Source organism: Carcharodon carcharias, chromosome 9 (genome assembly GCF_017639515.1).
Source record: "Carcharodon carcharias isolate sCarCar2 chromosome 9, sCarCar2.pri, whole genome shotgun sequence".
Classification (NCBI taxonomy): domain Eukaryota; kingdom Metazoa; phylum Chordata; class Chondrichthyes; order Lamniformes; family Lamnidae; genus Carcharodon; species Carcharodon carcharias.
The window spans coordinates 83,279,362-83,302,217 of record NC_054475.1 but is presented as its reverse complement, the minus strand read 5'-3'; the positions used below and the strand labels follow the sequence as shown (position 1 = coordinate 83,302,217).

The window sequence follows — 22,856 nt, the reverse complement described above, 5'->3', positions numbered from 1 at the left end:
TTTCAGTTTTCCTAGTACCTTCTCCTTGGTAATGGCCACCATACTCACCTCTGCCCACCAACTCTCTTGGACTTTGGGGTTGTCACTCATGTCTTCCACTGTGAAGACTGACGCAAAGTACCTATTCAGTTCCTCCACCATTTCTTTGTTCCCACTACTTCTCCAGCGTCATTTTCCAGCTGCCCAATGTCCACTTTTGCCTCTCTCTTACTCTTTATAAATTTAAAAAAAACTCTTGCAATCTTCTTTCATATTACTGGCTAGTTTACACTCATATTTAATCTTCTCCCTCCTTATTTCTTTTTTAGTTGTCCTCTGTTGATCTTTGTAGGCTTCCCAATCCCCTGGTTTCCCACTGCTCTTCGCCGCATTGTATGCTTTCTCTTTAGCTTTTATGCTGTCCCTGACTTGTCAGCCATGGTTGCCTCGTCCTCCCTTTAGTATGCTTCTTCTTCCTAGGGATGAATTTTTTGCTGTATCTCCCAAATTACTCCCAGAAACTCCTGCCATTGCTGTTCCACTGTCTTTCCTGCTACGCTCATCTCCCAGTCAATTCTGGCCAGCTCCTTCTTCATGCCTCTGTAGTTGCCTTTATTCAACTATAGTAGCTAGCGCTAGTTAAATTTCATTGGTCTTAGAATGGAACAAATTTTAAATTTGTGCTATGATTTCCTGTAACTCGCTGTAGTCCAAAAACAATTCCTCGCTGTGCAGCATGGAGTTATCATTCCTATAAACATGAAACTGCAACAATGACATAGTTGCACAGTAAGCTCCAGCTTTAAATTCTGTTGCAAATAAAAGGCCAACTTCATAAAAGCAATGTTTTCAGATCGCAAACTGTTTTCAATAAAAATAGACCTAACCTTGTCTCCATATGCTTAAGTTTGATAGTTGGATCGATCATTATGCAGCAGATCCTTGATATGTCTTTGTTAAATGTGAGTTTTTCAAATGCAAATAAAATCATGGAAATCACAAAGATGTTTACCAATATATGACAAGCACGAGGATAAGGAGCACAGTTAAGGGTGTATTGGCGACCAAAAAGGTAACCTGTCAGTGGAGGTGGAAGGCATGGGGCAAGGTTCTTAATACCTTGCATCCCTCTTCACAAAAATACATTGTAGTCAGGGAGGAGGAATGAAATATTATATAGGATAAACATCGTGAGAGAAAAAATATTGAGGGACTTAGCATCTTTGAAAGTGGATAAATTGCTAAGTCCAGTTGAAATGTATCCGGGCTAGGAAGAGATGGGAGAAAGGAAGAAGCCGAGGTTCTGATCATCATTTTCCACTCACGTATAGCTACAGGTGTTGTATTAGAGGGCTGTCAAGGTTATATCATTGTTTTAAAAAGCAGAAAGGAATGGACCAAATAACGACAAGCCAGTAGGTGTAAGCTTGGTGGGCAAACCATTGGCAGGGGAGGGGATTTCTGAGGGACAAGATAAATAGCTACTTATAGTGATAGCTTAAATATTGTGAAGTTTGAGTGGTTAATTTAGCACAATAACAGACTTGCTCATTAAGCAGTAACTTTTTAAAATTTCAGGTTAAGTTAATATAAACATTCTGAATGTAACATTGAACTCCAATTCTTTTTCACAACTTAAGACTTAAAATTTCAGAACACAACGTGTCATTATATTGAAGGATGTGCAGGAAGAATAATTTTATAGATAATCTCTGGAGACAGCTAGGAAGAATCGTACAGTGATTTTTTTTTTTTGTTATTCCTTAACAGGTTAAAATGGACAATGGGGCACAGCGACTTGATCAAGGTTTTCCATTTGGTCATAGTAATGAAGATAAAGATGAGGTTTGTTATTTTTCCTGCAACACCCTATGGTATTCTTCCTGATTTTTTTTCAAGAATGACCTAATATGGTTTAAACTTTTATGACAAGAGGTCAACAAATATTTTGCCACATTGGACACAATGCGTGAACCATTTGAGCTGCAGGTTTTATACGCAGCAATTAAGTTTGTTAGGCACTGAGCTACATTTTTGTTTTTGCTGAGTTTTACACTCTGTCGTAACCTTAATGCAGCATTCTGTGTCGTGCTGAATGTGTCCAGAGGCAGAGTCGCTTAGAAAAGAAAGATTTCATGGAGACCTTGTGTGGATCAGAATTTTTTTAACGTTTAAAAAAAACTTGCGTGTGTTGTGTTCACTTGATGTCATTTACTGAGATGTGTCTAATAAAAGATTTATAAGCAAAAATAGCTAAACCATCCAATCATTGCTGTGGATTATCACAAAATGCATTCACTTAGCAACAGCAAGAAAGTATAGACTTGGAATTGCCAGCAGAAGGAATTAATGTGTAAAATAAATATTTTCACAGAGTATTGAATGCTTTATCAAAAATGGCTATTGAACATGAGAGGATAAAGTCATGAAAAATAGAATTGGATAAGTATTTGAAAAGAAGGAATGTAAATTAATCTAGAGAGCAGGGAAATGGGATTTGAGTAGGTAGCTCCAGTTGAAGAACTGGCATAGCTCATACCTTAGGTTGACAAAAATCTTACCAGTCTCAGATTTAAAATTGATCAATTATCTGGCATCTATTGCCATTTGCTGAAGCGTTCCAAGCTTCTACCACCCTTAGTGTAAAAGTGTTTTCCTAACTTACATCCTGAAAGGTCTGGCTCTAATTTTTAGGCAATGCCACTTGTCCTTGACTCCCCAACCAGCAGAAATAGTTTTTCTCTATCTATTCTTATCTGTTCCCCTTAGTATTTTGAAAACTTCAATCAAATCACTTTCTAAATTCCAGGGAGCACAGCCCTAGTTTGTGCAGTATGTCTTTGTAATTTAACCTGTGGAGTCCAGCAATCATTCTGGTAAATTAACACAATGCAATTTTTGGCACTGTATAGGTACATATTTTGCTATACTTCCCGTGGAGACTGATAACTTTTAAAAAGAGGTGAATTTCCCAGCTGACCAACATAAATAACCGAAGGACAAGATTTCATGTTTTAAGACTTTCACTGTTGATTTTAGTTTGTTACATAAATCAAACTTACCAGGCAACTAATACATCGAACTAAAGAAAAAGGTACATTCACATTACTAGTTAATGCACTTGAGATAAAAACAGAAAATGCTGGAAAAATTTAGCAGGTCTAACAGTATCTGTGGAGAGAGAAACAGAGTTAACATTTCGAGTCCATAAGACACCCTTTCAAAGCTAAAGAGAAGTAAACATGTGATAGATTTTTATACTGTTTAAGAGGGAGTGGAGCAAGATAGAAGGTCAGGGACAGGTGGGAGCTAAGGAGAGATTGACAAAGATGTCATGGCAGAAGTTGTGCTTTCACATAGCACTGACCCTTGTTCTACTATTAGCACATTCTGCTATTTTACCTTCATGCCACTATCAGCACCTTCTTCAGCCTTTACTACTACCATTAACACTCCCTTTGTCTTGTGTCCATGACATCTTTGTCAGTCTCTCCTTACTCCCACCTATCCCTGAGCTATCCTGCTCCACAGCCTTTTAAACAGTATAAAACCCATCACATTTCTACTCTTTAGCTCTGAAGAAGAGTCAGTCGGACTTGAAACGTTAACTCTGTTTCTTTCTCTACAGATGCTGCCAAACCTGCTGAGTTTTTCCAGCATTTTCTGTTTTTATTTCTGGTTTCCAGCATTCGCAGTGTTTTGCTTTCATCTTAATGCACTTGAGATACGCTTTTCCATGTGTGTAGCATTACAGAACAAGTCCTAAGTTACTCCTGGCTCTCTAACAGGCACAGTTCTCCCTGCCATGTTAGGTCAAAACTTTGAGTCTCCTTTAAAAGTAGTTCCACTCAACCTGAGCCTTCCAGATCTGATTTCCACAAGCAAGGTGCACCACAGTGACTACTTGTTCCTTAAATCTATAAAAGTCTCATCTGTTCTGTTCCCTTTCTTTTGAACTGAAAATGAACTCTTACAAGCATCCTGCTTCTCCATAGCACTAGTTACTTTGTTCATCCGCTCTGTAGTATCTGCTTTGTGTGTGTCTCTGTCTCTATCTCTCTCAAAAAAGGGCTGTTTCCTTTGAGTTACTGTGTACAGGTGTGAAAATGATCACTTGATTTCAATAGGTTTCTGTTTGAGTTTCAACGCCATAGCAACCAGACAACATTGGCAGGTCTCAGGTTGCGTTGCTTCCAGAATTCCAAACTTTGCCTCAAGTTAAAGGAGAAATTTTGAACATTATTTTCTTGCCAGCATTTGTAGCATTATTAGTCAACAAAACAAAAATAATCAACTTATTCTAAAAATAGAAACCACTTCACTTATGAACGTTCTTCTGAACTCGCAATTAACTCTTTCTTGGTTTTTACTCTTCTCAGGTTCTTGAGAAGGCAGAAGAAGAGCACCAACAGAAGAGCCAGCTGAAAACTGAATCTTCAGACACTGGTGAAAAGAACATTTTAAGAACAGATCAGGTTGCAGTTTCTGCATTAGCTGAAGCTGATCTGCTCAGCAACATCTCTGGACTTTTAACTATTGATCAGCCATTGTGTGCAAAGCCAAAGGACATGACAGAGCAAAGCAGCTCAGATGTAAAGGTTGAGCAAGAAAACCTCCTGTCAGATACTCTGACAACTCTGCCATCTTTAGAAACTTTCTCAGTAGTGTCACTGAATGATGGGAATGAAACATCAACAGAGGTTGTTAGTAGTTTATGTCTGGATAAATGCAGTGAAGACTCTTTTACACCTACACATCAGCCATCAGATAAAGCTGAGGAGGTCAAGAAAGCTGATATTTTAGAGCATGTTTCTGCAGACTCTTTCCCTCTGCATGACATGTTCTCACCTGAAGAACTGCAACCTGCAAAACTACCAAGGCAGATTAACATAGAACCCGATATAGTAGCTAGCACCAAGAAACCCACACCAATGCGACCTCCGCCACCAGGATCAAGCATCCCTCCTCCACGGCCACCACCACCTGCACGGCCTGCTCCTCCTCCTCGAAAGAAGAAAAGTGAAACTGCCTTGGATGTGCACAGTTCTTTAGGTCTAGATGGTAAGTGGAGCTGCTGTGCCATTTCTTTTAAATTGCAAAATGAATCTGAGTACCAAAAATTAAATATCTCTTCAAAAAGAGATGTAGTGTTAATGAAATGTGCTAAAATAATAATGCAGAAAATAAATCAACCATACATTAAATAAGTTCAAATCATCTGTGGGATGTTTATAATTAACCCATTTAACATCAGCACTGTTATTCGATAGCCTTTATATTGCAGGTTAACTGCTTAAATGTTTTACATTATGTCTTGATGTGCGCTGCTTTGTTCTGTCTGGAGAGTATTTTGAAATGCTTTAGAGAATGTCCAAATAGCCATTTTTATATATACATCTTTTAATTATATATAAAAACGCTATAATATATGGATATGAAGGAAAGAGCTGGCATTTCTAGTTCCATACTTTCTCTAACTGTAGTGTCTGATGCAAGTAATGCTGATGTTGTCACAGAATTATTTTATTTGCCATCAGAGCAAACAGTCGTCCATTTTCTGTTATCCTTGTATTTTTAATCCCTCTCTATATTACTGTTAGAATAAATGTCAGTTTTGAAGTGTACAACTTTTAACTGGTTAATATTAAGAGTTAGGTGGAATCTTTCTTGGTTCTTCCATGGGATGTGGACATTGCTGGCTAGGCCACCATTTATTGCCCATCCCTAACATACACAGAATAAACATAGAAACAATATATTATATCCAGCAGGTTTTAACTAAATGAGTACTCACACATAACAGGCCAGTTTCTGCAAATATTTAATTATAATATGTACTTCCTTAATCTATCCAGTTCTAAAAGTTATCCACTCATTTTAGCGCTGCACCATTGTCATCATTCCAATGCTGATTTCACTATCCTTGACTTGGTAACTTCCATCCCTGCAAGTGTTTTTCTTTAATTCTTTCATTGGGTGTGGGCCTCGCTAGCTAGGCCAGCATTTATTGTCCATCCCTAGTTGCCCTTGCGAAGGTGGTGGTGAGCTGCTTTCTTGAACCGCTGCAGTCCCTGTGATGTAAGTACACCCACAGTGCTGTCAGGAAGTGAGTTTTAGGATTTACAGAAGACTTGCTGTATATTAAAAACATTTGCTGCAGCTATTTTTGGTGTGGCTGTTTTGCTACTGTCATGCTTGACTTGGTCAACTTTTTCTCGCTTGTGGCAGGACATGCTAAAATAATGTGCTAGAACTGTATACTCATTCTGTGATGATCAGAGAAACTGTCATAGATTCTATTGTGAAGTAGAATAATTTCATAACATGGCCTGCATTACTCTAGAGTTGAAAATGCTTATGAATGTATTACTTACAAATTAGTAAGCATTTTGATTTGTCTTTTGTTTTTGCACCAAAGTCTGTTTACTGTTTAGTGTGCATCATCTGTTTTATCACTATATGTTTATGGTAAATCTTGTGTTTATTGGTGAGAATCCCAGCACTAAGAGAGAACACAGTTGTAGAACGTTTCTGAGGCTGGTTACTACTTGAATAAGGTTAACTTTCAACTTTGATGGTCTGTTTTAATGCTCCAAACTACCATTTACTTAGCCATTCATTTTCTGAGTGTCTCACTGTATGCCAGGTAGAGAAAACTTTATGCTGTTGGCTTACATTGATTGGAACCATTTTGACACTGACCAGATGTAAACTCCTTACTTGGAAAACAGCAAACAAGATAAACTGGTTGTTGACCTAATGGTGTGTAACTGATGCAAATCAACCAAAGCAGATGTCTCAAATTTGATCCATGCAGGGACCAAAAATAACTTCTGCTTGGGTGTTATTGGCAAGCATGATTTCTTCTTATTTAAAGGTTACACTTGCAAGTGATGGTTAATTCAGCTGTACACTGGTTTAAAAACAATAGGAAATAGACAACAAACAACTCACTGGAGGAGGAATTTTCACAAATATCCCCATCCTCAATAATGGGGGAGCACAGCACATCAGTGCAAAAGATGAGGCTGAAGCATTTGCCACAGTTTTCAACCAGTAGTGCCGAGTGGATGATCCATCTCAGCCTCCCCCAGAGGCTCCCAGCATCACAGATGCCAGTCTTCAGCCAATTCAGTTCACTCGACATAATATCAAGAAATGGTTGAAGGCACTGGACACTGCAAAGGCTATGAGCTCTGACAGCATTCTGGCAATGGTACTGAAGACTTGCTGTAGAACTTGCTGCAGTCCTAGCCAAGATGTTCCAGTACAGCTACAACCTGGCATCTACCCGGCTATGTGGAAAATTGCCCAGGTATATCCTGTACACAAAAAACAGGACAAATCCGACCCGGCCAATCAGTGTCCCATCAATCTATTCTCGATCATCAGTAAAGTGATGAAAAGGGTCATTAACAGTGCTATCAAGCAGCTCTTGCTTAGTAACAACGTAATCATTGCTGCTCAGTTTGGGTTCCGCCAGGGCCACTCAGAGCCTGACCTCATTTCAGCCTTGGTTCAAATATGGACAAAAGAGCTGAATTCCAGAGGTGAGTTGAGTTGACTGCCCTTGACATCAAGGTAGCATTTGACCGAGTGTAGCATTGAGGGGGTTACCATTGACCAGAAATTGAACTGGACTAGCCATATAAGGAGAAATGGTGGCATAGTGGTAATGACACTGAACTAGTAACCCAGAGGCCCAGGCTAATGCTGTGGGGACATGGGTTCAAATCCCACTATGTCAGCTGGTGGAATTTGAATTCAACTAATCTGAAAGTGAAAACTAGTGTCAATAATGGTGACCTTGAAACTATCATCGATTGTCATAAAGACCCATCTGGTTCATTAATGTCCTTTAGAGAAGGAAATCTGCCATCCCACCATGGCAGATGGTGAAGCTTGAATCCAACAAAAATCTGGAGTTAAAAGTCTGAAAACCATTGCTGATTTTTATAAAAACCCATCTGATTCACTAATGTCCTTTAGAAATCTGTCGTCCTTACCTGGTCTGGCCTACATGTGACCCCAGACCCACATCAATGTGGTTGACTCTTAAATACCCTCTGAGCAAGGGCAATTAGGGATAGGTAATAAATGCTGGCATTGCCAGGAAAATATATATAAATACTGTGGTGACGAGCAGGTCGGAGGCTAGGAATCCTGCGGCGAGTAACTCACCTTCTGACTCCTCAAAGCCTGTCCACCATCTACACGGCACAAGTCAGGAATGTGATGAAATACTCTTCACTTGCCTGGATGAGTGCAGCTCCAACAACACTCAAGAAGCTTGATACCATCCAGGACAATGCAGCCCGCTTGATCGGCACCCCACCCACAAACATTCACTCCCTCCACCACTGAAGCATAGTGGCGACAATGTGTACCATCTACAAGGTGCACTGCAGGAACTCACCAAGACTCCTCAGGCAGCACCTTCCAAACCCACGACCACTACCATTTAGAAGGACAAGGGTAGCAGATACATGGGAGCGCCATCACCTGGAAATTCCACTCCAAGTCACACACCATCCTGACTTGGAAATATATTGCCGTTCCTTCGCTGTTGCTGGGTCAAAATTCTGGAACTCCCTTCCTACCAGCACTGTTTTGTGTACCGATACCACATGGACTGCAGCGGTTCAAGATGGCAGTTCATCACCACCACCTCAAGGGCAATTAGGGATGGGTAATAAATGCTGCCCACATTTCATGAATGAATATAAAAAAAGCCATCCAGGAAGTGATGTGGTCTGAGTTGAATAAGTTTTACAGGCAGGAGATACAAATGTGCAGCTAGTCTATTTATATAACCAAAATTAGTATTTATTTTTGTGCCAATTAAAGGCTGATTGTATTTAATCAAGTGATGGTCAGAGTGCATTGATTTATTTTTGAACAGTGACACTGAGTAAAAGCAGATATTGGCTCCTCTAATAGCAGCTGGGCTGTATCTGCATCTAGGGGGTTGGCCATGGTAATGTTGCTTTCTGATCAATTTTCAGAGTTGAAATTATCAGTCAAGTTGGATAATCAAGTAATCTCTACCAACAGATTGGGGAAGGCATGTTAACCAACAGAGCATTCTTAAAGTTTATCAAGGACTTTGTTGATAGATATTTGTAAATGTTACTTGCAGAATACCACAATACATAATTATATCATGGAGCTATGAAAGATTGGAGCCTGGAATGGTTAAGCCTTATTTATTTCTTTAAAAGTTGATTCAGACAGTGAGTATTTCATTATTGGAAGTTGAAATATCAATCTTGAACACAGTTATGGAATTCAAAATATTTTTTGAATGCTTGGAAATTGTGCACATTTACATAACACATATGGTTAGGTAATTATTAATTTCTTAATTCCTAATGCTGCCCCAGGCCAGATTCAATATTAGAGGTAGCACAAAGCTTTGGACCCTTTACAAAACATGTTCGTCAGGTTAAAATCTGAAATATATTGCTTTTGTCAATGTCACTTCTTTTGCAGTCTCCTTTGTCTTTATTTTGCATCCCTCCCTAAATTTATCTTCATGTTCCAGAGGTGCAATGACTTGCAAATGCTGCCAAATAGTCCAGAGTTGCGGAGTTTGAGCAACAGCTGGAGTCACTGTGGTACATCCGCAAGGCTGAGGATTACATGGATAGCACACATAGAGAGGCGGTCGTACCACAGCTGAGAAGTTCACAGGCAAAGAGGAATTAATGACTGCCAGAGTATCTAAGAGGAGCAGGCAGGTAGTGCATGAATCCCCTGAGGCCAACTCGCTCTCTAACTGCTCTTCGATTTTGGATACTGATAAGTGAGATGGTTCTTCAGAGGACTGTAGCAAGAGCTAAGTTCTTGGCAGCACAGGTGGTCAGCTGCATAGGAGGGGAGGAGGAAGAATGGAAGTGCTAAAGCAGTAGGGGATTTCACAGTTAGGAGAGCACACAGGTGTTCCTGTGGCCATAGCTGTGACTCCAGGATGATGTGTTGCCTCCCTGGTTCCAGGGTCAAGGATGTCACAGAGTGGCTGCAGGACATTGTTTTGGGGGAGGGTGAACAGCCAGCAGTTGTGGTCTACATTGGGAGCAATGACATAGGCACGAAAAGGGATGAGGTCTTGAAAGCAGATTTTAGGGAGTGAGGGAACTAAAAAGCAGGACCTCAAGAGCAGTAATCTCAGTATTACTTCCAGTGCCACGTGCTAGTGAGCATAAGAATAGGAAGATTGAGCAGTTCAACACACAGCTGGAGAAAAGGAGTAGGAGGGAGGGCTTTAGATTTCTGAGGCATTGGGATCAGTTCTGGGACAGGTGGGACCTGCATAAAAAGGATAGGTTACACCTTAACAGGACTGGGACCAGTGCTCTCATGGGGAGTTTGCTATTGCTGTTGGGGAGGATTTTAACTAGATTGGCAGGGAGGTGGGAACCTGAGGGGAAATTGAGTGCAGAGGAGAAAAACTGGCAGTGGGAAGTAGTGAAATATCAACTGATAGTGAGGATATATCAGAGAGTAGTATCAAGGTAGATCGAATACTTGGAGAGTTTAATAGAATAAAAGTAGGCAATAGTAAGTTATTAGATGGGGTCAGAATAAGGGGGAAAGTAAAAAAGCCTAAATCAGGGCTAACGTGCATGTGAATGCACAGTGTGATTAATAAGATTGGTCAACTGCAGGCACAGGTTGACAAATGGAATTATGATATTGATACAACAGAGACCTAGCTCAAATAAGGGCAGGACTGCGTGTTAAACATTCCTGGGTACAAGGTGTTGGGAGAGACAGGAAAGGAAGAAAAGGCGGGGGGTGGGTGGAGTGGCAATATTGATTAAAGGTGGCATTACAGTGCTGGAGAGAGAGGATCATCCAAAGGGGGTCAAGGACGGAATCTTTCTGACTAGAGGTAAGGAATGAAAAAGGTGCGATAAAATTCATTGGTGTGGTATATAGACCACCAACTAGTGGAAGGGATGTGGAGAAACAAATTTACAAAGAAATTATGAAGAAGTGCAAGAATTATAGAATAATCATAATGGGACACTTCAATTATCCAAATATAGAAAGGGACAAGAGGGGCGAAAATTCCTGGAATGTGTTCAAGATAATTTTATACAGTATGTTTGCAGTCCAATGAGAGGACATACACTTTTGGACCCGGTTCTGGGGAATGAGTAAGCCCAAGTGGATCAAATATCAGTGGGAGAGCCTCTAGGGGACAGTGACCATTGTATCATAAGGTTTAGGTTAATCATGGAAAGGACAGGGAACAATCCAGGGCAGGGGTAATTAATTGGGGGAAAGCCAATTTCAATGAGATGAGAATGCATCTGAATTGAGTGTGTTGGAATCAAATGTTGGCAGAAAAGACGGTGGCTGCACAATGGGCCACTGTCAAAAAAAATGTATTGCAGGTATATTCCCTTGAAGGGGCAAGGTAGGACAAATAAACCCAGAGTGCCCTGGATGATTAGAGAGATAGAGGTAAAGATGAAAAGGAACAAGTGTGCGGAAGACATATGTCAGGCAGAAAATACAATGGAGAATCAGGCTGAATATAGAAGGACAGGGGTGAAGTGAAGAAACTAATAAAAGCAAGGCAAGAGCATGAAAAGAGGCTGGCAGCAAACATAAAAGGGGAATCCCAAGGTCTTCTACAAGCATGAAAATAATAAAAGGGTGGGAAAAGAATAATGCCGATTAGGGACAAAAATGGGGACTTGCCTCTGGAGGCTGGAGAAATAGCGGAGGTGTTGAATGAGCACTTTGCATCTGTCTTTATAAAGGAAGAAGATCCTACCTATGCTGAAGTGGTGAGAGGAGGTAACTGGTACACTAGAAGAACTTACAATTGAGAGGAAGGAACTATTGAAAGAGCTATCTTTACATAAAATAGATAAGGTACCATGAATGGGTGAGATGCATCCAAGGGTACTGAGGGAAGTGAGAGTGGAAATTGCAGAGGCACTAGTGATAATTGTCCAGTCTTCCTTCAACACGAGAGGTGCTAGAGGACCGGAGAGCTGCGAATGTTACACCTTTGTTCAAAAAAGGGCGCAAGGATAAAACCAACAACTACAGACCAGTCAGTTTGACCTCAGTGGTAGGGAAACTTGTGGAAACTATAGTACGGGATAAAATTAATAATCACTTAAACAAGTGCAGGATAATTAAGGAAAGCCAGGATGGATTCATAAGGGAAAGTCATGTTTAGCTAACTTGCTGGAATTTTTTGAGGAGGTAACTGAGAAGGTTGATAAGGGAAACGCTGCTGATGTGTTGTATGTAGGTTTTCAAAATGCATTTGTTACAGTGCCACACAACAGACTGAGCAAAATTCTAGGTCATGGAATACAAGGGAAAATAGGCAATTGGATAAGAAATTGGCTGAGTGACAGGAAACAAAGAGTAGTGATAATTTGTTGTTTTTCAGATTGGAGGACAGTTTGTGGTGGAGTTCCCCAGGGGTCAATGTTGGGACCCTTGCTCTTCCTGATATATATTAATGACTTAGACTGTGGCGTTTAGGGCATGATTTCAAAATTTGCAGATATTATGAAGATTGGAAATGTCAACTGTGATGGGGATAATCTTGAACTTCAAAAGGACCCAGACATGTTGGTGGATTGGACAGACAAGTGTCCGATTAAGTTCAATGCAGAGAAGTGTGAGGTGATTCATTTTGGCAGGAAAAATATGGTGAGACAGTATAAAATAAACGGAGAGCCTGTAAAGGAGGTGCAGGAACAAAGGGACCTCGGTGTATATATGTACATAAGCCATTGAAGGTGGCAGGGCATGCTGAGAGAGCAGTTAATAAAGCATGTAGTATCTTGGGTTTTATTAATAGGGGCACTAAATACAAGACTAAGGAGGCTATGTTAAACTTGTGTAAGACACTAGTGAGGTCTCATCTGGAGCACTGCATCCAGTTCTGGGTGCCATGTGAAGGCATTGGAGAAAGTACAGAGGAGATTCACAAGAATGATTCCAGGGATAAAGAACTGATGAGGATAAATTGGAGAGGTTGGGACTGTTTTCCTTGGAGAAAGGAAGGCTGAGAGAAGACTTTATAGAGCTATTCAAGATCCTGAGGGTTATCGACAGGGTAAATAGTGAGAAGCTGTTCCCACTCGAGAAAATCAAGAACTAGAGGGCACAGATTCAAAATAATTAGCAAAAGGAGTAAATGTGGTGTGAGGAGGAAATTTATTTATTGACCATTGACAGGTCGGCAGGCAGACAGCTGATTTCGCTGTCCACCCGCCTTCTTAAAAATTTAAAAGGACCGGGATGAAGTCGGGGGTTCCTCCCGATATCATTCCCCATCATTTCCCCATCGGCTAGTGGGCCCTGCCCCCAGGTTGCCAATGGGAAAATTCTGGCCATTAAGTTTGGTTTACTGGTGCATAATTATTAATCTGTGCTCTAAAAGCCATTTGATATAATGAGGTTGAGCGAAAAATTCTAGTTTAGAAGTGGTGTAATTTTTTTGATACAGTTCCCACAGATCCTGTTGCGCCTAGTGGACTCGTGAGTCCCAACACTGCTGTAGAAAATCTAGCCAAAGAACTGCAGCATTCGTTAGATCTTGCAAGTGCAACCAGTGGAGACAAAATTGTTACTGCACAGGTATGTAGAAAGCAATAATTTTAGCTTTTTGAAGCAACTTGTTAAATGCGATGTGTCTTTATTTATTTATTTAGATTTACTTTTGGTACACAGGTGCAGACTTATGAATACAGTATTCAGCACTAAAGCTCTTGTATCCGTTTGTAAGCAGAGGTCAAAATAATTTTTCTTATCAAGGGCTCTGAGAGATTGTCTCAAGGGATATTTTTTGTGCCTACTGTTTGGTTTTCAGGGCTCCTTTGATTTAAAGATTTAAGTTAGAAACCAAATTGTTCTCAAAGCAAGAATTTGCAAACTCGTTTTACATTTTGATTAAAAGATATTAAAGAACCAAGAGCCTCAATACTGGACAGGTGGTGAAGAATCCGACAACGATGAAACAGTTTTCCTTTATCTCCCAACCCCTTCCACTCAACCCTGTCATCGTCCTTTTCTAAGGCCGCGCAGGTTGGATTCTCCTGGATCAACTAGATTCCCGACATTTTCTGCACAAGATAACATGTACAATGACACACTGACAGACACTTCCATAGTAGAAACATTCAAAGAAACACCGAAGGAGAAATCAAAATAAGAATATGTTTGAGTTCTGTAACTGCTTAATTATTGTAGAGAAAGGTGATAGAGAAACCAGGAATTTATAGACCTGTTAGCTTAACATCTTTTGTGGAGAAGTTATTGAAATCTATAATTAAGGACAGAGACTGAGTGCTTAAAGAAATTTTAGCTGATTGAGGAGAGTCCATGTGAATTTGTAACGGATAGGGCATGCATGATGACCCTAATTGAATTTTTTGAGCAAGTAACTAAAGTATTAGACAGAGGAATGCCCATGGATGTAGTTTATATGGACTTATAGAAAGCATTGTGAGGGTCCACATAAGAGACTTTATTAAAATTAAAACTTGAAATTGAAGTCAGTGGATATGATTAAGACTGGTTAGGAGGTAGAAGATAGAACATGGAGATAATGGGTATGTACCCGATTGACTGGGGCCTCAAGAATTCACTATAGCAATGACTTGAGTAAATGATAGAGAACCATATATCTAAGTTTGCCAATGACTGAGATTGGTGGTACAGTAAGTAGGACAGACAGGACCATAACATTACAAAGAGACGGAGATTAATTGAGTGGGTGAAACTGAGAGAGTTGGATTTCAATACAGGTTAAGTATGAGGTCATCAGTTTGGAGCCAAGAAGGGGCGGAGGACTTGGCATTTAAATGATGAAAAGCTTGGAATGGTGGAGATCCAAAGAGGTTTAGGAGTGCATATACATAGACCACTAAAATGTAACAGTACAAAAGAATTATCAAAAAGGCTAATAGAATGATAATATAAGACTATAAAGGACAGAAAGTTTTAATAAATTGGCCTTGGAAGGTGCGCAGTGCAGATTCACCAGATTGCATTACCAGGCTTTGAGTGTTAGACTATGAGCAGAGATGACATAAACTAAGTTCGTTTCCTTGAAATACTGAGGTTTTTAAGATTTTGAAAGGGATTTATAGTGATTAGGAGGAAACATTTTCTAGGGATTCTTGGACAAGGGGGAAAATCTTAAAGTCAGAGCCAGGCCAATCAGAAGAGAAGTTAGGAAACACTTCTCCAAGCAAAAGGTGATGTAAGTATTAAACTTCCCACAAAGCAGTAGTTGTCTGCTCAATTAACAATTTTAGATTGATCAATTTTACTTGGCAAAAGATGTAAAAGGATATAGAGTGGAACTGGGTGAAAAGAGTTAGGATGCAGCAATGATCTCATCAACTGCAGAACAGGCTCAAGGGACTGAATGGTCTACTTACATTCCTTTCTAGTCCTATCTATCATCATCACTAATATCCTAGTTTTTAAAAGTTCATTTTCTGTTAATTTTAGAGTTGGGGCATCTAATGCAATCTCTTACTTTGTACTTGTAGTGTCTGAAATCTTTTCTGGGAAATATACAGAATCTTCCTTCCTAATATAAATTATTTGGCAGAGCTCCATTTCACTTTCAAATAGATGAGAAATTGGATCTTGTGCGTTGCAGATCATTGGCACAATGACCTCCCAGGAACTTCTGAATTATTTAGCGTGCATTAAGTGAAAACAAAACTTAATAACCCAGATTAATTTATGTTAAGATACAATTTACCTGGTTGCCAAATTATCTGATGAGTGAGCTTTTAAATCCCATTTTTAGGAAAATGGAAAAGGTGCTGGAGAATCAACATTTGGCATTCCTGAAATGGAGGTAATAGGACCACAAAGACCAAGATCAAACTCTGGAAGAGAACTTACAGATGAGGTGAAAAATTATAGTAACAAGTCTAGCAAAAATAAGTGAAAAGTGATGGTATATTCTCGGTTTAAAGTGTGACGTGCCTTGTAGCTATTCAAATTGATATTCTGAATACAAAGATTAATCCCTGTAATTTAATTCGTAATTCATTTCAAACTGTTGCAATCTCCATCTCCAGACCAAATGTTATCTGACCGAGATATTTCATGTCCACCTACAAATGTTGTGACCTCCAAAAGCGTATTCAGAATATGTGGAGCAAATGCTCTGTATTTAGTTACCTTGTTTGTAAACTGAAAGTTATGACCATTACAGTCATTACAAATTGTGGTATTCGGTGATCGCCCAAGACAAACAGTGCACTGAAGGACAGAGGTTAAAATAATTTTCTTGTCAGCATATTATCTGTGTTTAATATAATGATTTTGAAAATGTCCAACAACATTGGCGCTCTTTTTGACAATTTTCTCTCCAGTTCTCCTGAAGCACTGTCTTTTCCATAGATGTCTGGTCCTTAACGCCAGTCGATATTCAATATCAGAACCATGTGACCATTCTCCTTAATCAAGACTTAATGATGAGTATCTTCATGGTGTTCATTCCTGCAGACCATCACCGTACAACCTGGTGCTGCTTAATTTCTACGTTCTCACATGCACTCTCCAGTATGATTTGATAGGAATCAAGAGATATTGAAGCACTTGTCGCACCCTGGTTATGCAGAAATTGAATTTTCATGTTTCATTCTCTCCTCATCCCACAAAGGATTTTTTTTATCAAATGCATTGAACTATGTATTTTTGAACATAGAAACAGTTGATTTTCTTAAATAAAAGTATCCAGCTGATATTTCACCCCTCAGTTTTCACGCACTGAAATATTGTCTGCAGGATCAGTGAATTGAATTATGTTTGCAATTTGCTGGTATACTTGAATGATCTCACTCCTATTGCAGAACTAATATATGAAGATAAAATTTCACTATCGGTGGATAGATAAATTGAGCCTGGTATATTGACTCCCTGTTTATTTTATAAATAGTAAAGTTATTTACTATATATAAATTATATTATCTGATACTTAAGATCAATCTAAGACAATGAAACATGTGGAAGTGTATGGTTTCCACCCTGTGAAGAACATAATCACACCACATCTTTAATGTGATGCTCCTGAAATTGTCGTCTCTTATTTTTCTTTTGTTATGATGGCCCTGTGTTTGGTGCAGGATGGGAGGAAACAAAATCTAGTCGGAGCACTTTGAATCTGGGTTGTTGCCACAGATTTTATGATGTTTCATCTTTAGGTCTTTGGTGTGCAGGGGACAATTTCTAATTTTACGGATGATACGAAACTTAGAAACATTATAAACTGTGAAGAGGACAGTGTAAAAGTTGGCGGAGTGGGCAAATAGGTGGCAGATGAACTTTAATGTGGAGAAGTATGAGGTGATGCATTTTAGTAGGAAGAGCACAGAGAGACAATATAAAATAAGGGATATAATTCTTAAAGGGTGCAGGAGCAGAGGGATTTCCGTGTATGTGTGCATTGATCATTGAAGGTGGCAGAACAGGTGGAGAGAGCAGTTAATAAAGCATTCAGTATCCTGGGCCTTACTAATAGGGGCATAGAGTACAAGAGCAGGGAGGTTATGCTGAACTTATATAAGGCACTAGTTACACCTCAGCTGCAGTATTATGTGCAGTTCTGGGTGCCACACTATGGAAAGGATGTGAATGCATTGGAGAGAGTGCCGAAGAAGTTTACTCGAATGGTTCCAGGGATGAGAAACTTCAGTTATGAAGGTAGATTAGAGAAGTTGGGGCTGTTCTCCTTGGAGATGAGAAGGCCACGAGGAGATTCGATCAAGGTGTTCAAAATCATGAGGGGGCTGGATAGAATACATAGGGAGAAACAGTTCCCACTCCTAAAAGGATTGATAACAAGAGGGCACAGATTTAAAGTGATTTGCAAAAGAAGCAAATGTGATGTGAGAAAAACCTTTCACATAGTGAGTGGTTAGAGTCTGGAATGCACTGCCTGGGAGTGTGGTGGTGGAAGGTTCAATCGAGGTATTCAAGAGGGCATTGGATGATTATTTGAATAGAAACAATGTGCAAGTGTTATGAGGAAAAGGCAGGAGAATGGTACTGAGTCATAATGCTCATTCAGAGAGCTGGTGCAGGCACAATGGGCCAAATGGCTTCCTTCTGCACTGTAACAATTCTGTGAGGTGCAACACTGATCAGTTACTGATATAGTTGCACTGATTGGCGCTGCCAGTGCTTATGTTTAAGAGTTGATGGATTAGATTTGGTGCATGCTTCCTGAGGGCTCCAAGAAATGCAGCCAGTCAGCTCATGGGAACTGTGCCAATCCTCTTTGTTGAACAAATAACTGCCAATCTGATGTTGCTTCCGCCCTATATTGCAATAACACTTGAGGTGGCATAAGGACATCCTTTCATCTATCATCTTTACATGCATTTTCAATGTGTAAGGATAGGCCTCATCATATAGCAGATGTCTTATCTAATTTAAGAATTTGACTTTCACATGTCCTGCCTGCACAGGTCAGACATGTGGCAAAACCCTTGGTGTAAATTCTGCCTTGCAGGATGAGGTTTATTGATTCTCTCTTGATATTGGTGCTCAACTCCTTCCTTTTCAACTTGATGCAAAATTGGCTGTAGTTGATGCGTTATACAGCGCAGTCACTTTTTATTCAGGAAGACTGATTTTCATTTAAAGAAGCTGCAAATGGTTTGAGGAGCGATGCCATTGCTGCTGTGCAAAATTAAATTTGCACACTCCTTTTGCCCTTTTTTCACCTTTATATCATAATGCCTAGTAAATAATATCAACAGCCAATAAAATTGTTTTTGTGCATTACAGCAGCTTCATGTTCTTGCTGCCCATTGTGTACTACTTTAGTTCTTTCATGTCAGAGGTTTAATTATGTGCATTTGATCTGAGAGATTAATCAGGCTCACTTTGAGTGTTAAGTTGTTTCTTGCTTTACAAAAGGAAATTCTAGCAAGTGTGATGGTAAAGAATCTCGACACTGGGGAAGAAATCCCTCTGAATATGGCAGAGGAAAAGCTTCCCAAAGGCCTTAACCCACTGACATTACACATCATGCGGCGAACAAAGGAGTACGTGAGGTATGTGGTCAGTACTAATATCTGCCCCTGCCACATTTCTAATGATTATGTCCATGTAGCCATGAAACTTATTTTATACTAAGCCCAGGCTGCCTTGTGTTCTAATTTCTAGTGAAAGTTGTTTCTATATTAAATTTGTCTAACAACTCATGGTGAATTTAGGCATATGTCATCACTTCAGCTACTGTTCTTTTGGCTGCAGTGTCCAACCATGAAAGTTTCTGTATATCCAATCAGATAACTTGTAAAAATATGACATGTAACATAATACTGTTGGTGAGGTTTCATGCTTGTTACAAATCATAAATTAAATCTTACCAGAATTAAAATGACACTATACAATGTTTTTCCAAATTTACTGACTACGGAGTACATTTTTCTCCAAAGTCAGAGCACAAAACAGGTTTCACTTGAATAGTCTGTTTAGTTAACATTTAATAAAGTGAGCAGGAGATATTCCTAATTGTCTCAGGCGCTGTTTAATATCTATTCAGATGTAATTGCCTCTAACTCATTGTACACTTCAGAGTCACTATGGTTCATTACTTCAGTTGATGCCTAACGTCACTTAATAGGAGAAATGCTTATGAACCTAGTACGAGGAATCAGTTTGTGATCTGATTTTAAACTCTTAACTCGTGAGGAATTTGGACTAATAACTGCATGTAAAATATCCATATGTTAACAAGTCAATGGTAAGCTTTCATCAGCATGGTTTTTTGTCATTGTAGTAATGATGCTGCACAATCAGATGATGAAGAAAAGATCCATACAACACAAACTGAGCAAGATGGCCACAAAATCAAACAGAAAACGTAAGTTAATAGTTTATACTGTTCAGGAAAAATGGTAGAACTGTTCCTGTGTTTCAAATTAACTTGCTGAATGGGAAATACTTGGCAATACTTTGAGGAAATGTCATTTTATATACTAAATTTGTTTTCTGCAACATAAATTAGAGCATGGTTTTAAGTTGCGTAGGATGACATAAGCTATACACCAAAGAAACAGGTCATTCAGCCCAGCCAATCCATGATGTTTGTGGTCAAATTGAGCACCCCCCGCCACCTACCATTGTAAGTCTCTATTCTCTTCTCCCTCTTGTGCTTGTCCAGATTCCCTTCAAATGCATCTATACTATTCACTTCAATCATTCACTATGGTGGTGAGTTCCACAATCTTACCACTCTTTGGATTAAAAAAGTTCTTCTGAATTCCCAATTGGATTTGATTGTGACTAGCTTATATTGGTGGCCTCTAATTATGTTCTTTCCCCACAAATATAAACATTCTCTCTCCATCCTCTCTATCAAATCTTTTCTTAATTTTAAAGATACCCCTCAGCTTTCTTTTTTCCTCAAGGTAAAAGAGATCCAGTCTGTCAATCTTTTTCTGATATGTATAAACATGCATTTCTGCTATCATTCTTGTAAATTTTCTCCGCACCTTCTCAAATGCCTCTATATCCTTTGTGTATTACATCACTTAAGGCCAAATTAGGTAGCACAGTACAAGAGTCTGTCTTTTGTCACCACTAAAAGCCTGTTCTCACTCTGGATATCGAGAGAGCTTGGGGAATTCTTATTTATTTATGATTTATATGATCAGCACAAATTAGACATTTGAGTGAAAGACTGTGTAACATGTACATTTTATTAAAAAAAAAACTTGCTTTTCTAGAAGTTAATTCCATTTTTTTGCCAACTTGGAGACCTTAGTACAGGAGTCGGCAAACTTCTTTTTACCTGAAGAGTCTTTTTTAAAAAAAAAAATTTCCTAAAATTAAAACTATTGGGAGCCACGAGACGAAAATCCTGCAATTCTAAGCCAAATACTTGGTGGATTGCAATGATTCTGGTGGAATATATAATTTGCATTTATAAGAAATTAAATACATTAAGTACTGACTTTATATATCAATTAAAAAAACTTAAAATTAAAATAGACCCAACATTGAATTATTGTGGCTTTTTATCATCTTTGCGTCTTTTTTTCTTTGTATTTCCAGTATGTGTGTTCAGATGCCTAGTTTAACCTTATCTTCACAATAGAAACGCATCCTTACTTTACTTGACTTAATTTTCTTTAGGCTTTTTTCATGATAATGCTAATTGGAAAACTGGGAGCCACAAATGAGATGTTAAAAAGCTGCATGTGACTCTGGAGCCACAGATTGCTGACCCCGACTCAAGAATATGGTGATTCTTACTTCTGGTCTGCTCTTGTTGAGCATTACAAGGAGTGTTATGGAGTGGCTCTGTTGCAAACAGTTCAGGGCATAACTTCAAACTGGGTCACTCTAGAAATCTCAATTCTTGGAAACCAGGCTTTTGATGCTTGTTTCTCAATCCCTCAATCTTGGGTTGGAGACCAGAGCAAGCCTCAGGCTGGTTGGAACTCATTATGGTTTGCACTGGCACCACTCCAAGACTTCAGGAAAAGTTTACCGTAATTTACTAGAGCAGCTGCACAAGAAGGTAGACCCAACTGGAGGAATTTCCTGCATGCAATAAAATACCATTTTTTAAAAACAAAAATATTACTCTAATAACTTTATTCTAGAATAAAGGATACTATTTAGACTTCCTATTCAATAATACATAAATCTTATTTTTTCTGGGGAGCAGTTATGCAGTTGTTGACAAAGCTGAATTTTGGGGTGTCCATTGACGCAAAAATGACGATATAACTCAGCATTATAGTTGTGTATTGGGAGGTATACCAGGATGTTGTCTTGCATAAGTTTGAGTCACCTAACTTTTTGATCAAGCTTTCAATCAATTTTTGCCTGGTGTGCTTCTGTGAAGCTCCTGACACTGTTTTCTGATGTTAAAGATACTATGTAAAAACAAGCTACTGCATTCAAACATTTAAAATGGGAAGCTTCATGCAAGCTTGAGATCTGTGATATTGTATGACTGCAACCTTAAATCTAACACTATGCTGTGCCTCTTTGTAACATACTTGATTCACTCATTCTGTGTATGCAGTATGTTTTACTATCAGACCAAGTCAAATTTATGCAATTGGTTACAGTTGCTACACTCTTACAGTGTTCCATTAGAAAGCAGCAGCATGTGTGTTGTTAGACTACTTTTACCAGAAGTGGTTTGTTTTGGTTTTAAAAAAATAATAGTTACTCTGATAAAATAAGATGTAATGTCCTTAGTACACATGGTTTTGGTAAAATATTGCTCAGCCATCTGTCTAAGCAGCTCCAAGAGAACCTTTCTGAAGAGAAAATGATTTTAAATTGCCAAACCAGCAGATGATGAAAACTCCATTCTTTTCTTCTCTCTCTCTCTTTCTCCTCCTAACCACCTCCCCCCCTTGCCCTACCTCCCAAAGCAACTCTAATTTGGAAGGTTTAACCTATGACATTCTTTGCAACTTGTCATCTTTCAGTGCACCCATTAAGGTATTAAGCCTGCCTCAAAGCTTTAACCGTGGACTATCTTGACCTTTATTCATATTTGCAATTCAATATCAATGTTAAAACTTCACTGAGTACTTTAACTGCTACTTGCACACTAGGTTGCTCGTCCCTTAACATTGTGGGGAGATCTGGAAGGCAGAGTTTAAATTTAGTCTGGTAAATTTTTTTTTTCCCCAGCAATCAACTGAAGAAATTTTTGGGTAAATCAGTGAAAAGAGCTAAGCATCTTGCTGAAGAGTATGGTGAAAAAGCTGTCAATAAAGTTAAGAGTGTCCGAGATGAAGGTAAGTTTACAATATTGTTGTCTTTCTTTTTTTAAAAGAGCTTCAGATCAGGATTGTTTTATTATAATGCTTATTGAGAAGGGTAGG

At 39.0% G+C, this 22,856-nt stretch overlaps 1 protein-coding gene across 1 annotated transcript in view; it reads left to right on the top strand.

The window, feature by feature from the left end:
- Positions 1-22,856, top strand: part of wdr44 (WD repeat domain 44) — a 60,621-nt gene that overhangs the window by 15,164 nt on the left and 22,601 nt on the right. Inside the window, exons 3-9 of the mRNA XM_041195854.1 lie at positions 1,750-1,824; positions 4,359-5,040; positions 13,469-13,599; positions 15,788-15,892; positions 18,913-19,049; positions 19,781-19,864; positions 22,663-22,769. Of these exons, the coding sequence (XP_041051788.1) occupies positions 1,750-1,824; positions 4,359-5,040; positions 13,469-13,599; positions 15,788-15,892; positions 18,913-19,049; positions 19,781-19,864; positions 22,663-22,769 (1,321 nt within the window). The remainder of the gene's footprint in view (positions 1-1,749; positions 1,825-4,358; positions 5,041-13,468; positions 13,600-15,787; positions 15,893-18,912; positions 19,050-19,780; positions 19,865-22,662; positions 22,770-22,856) is intronic.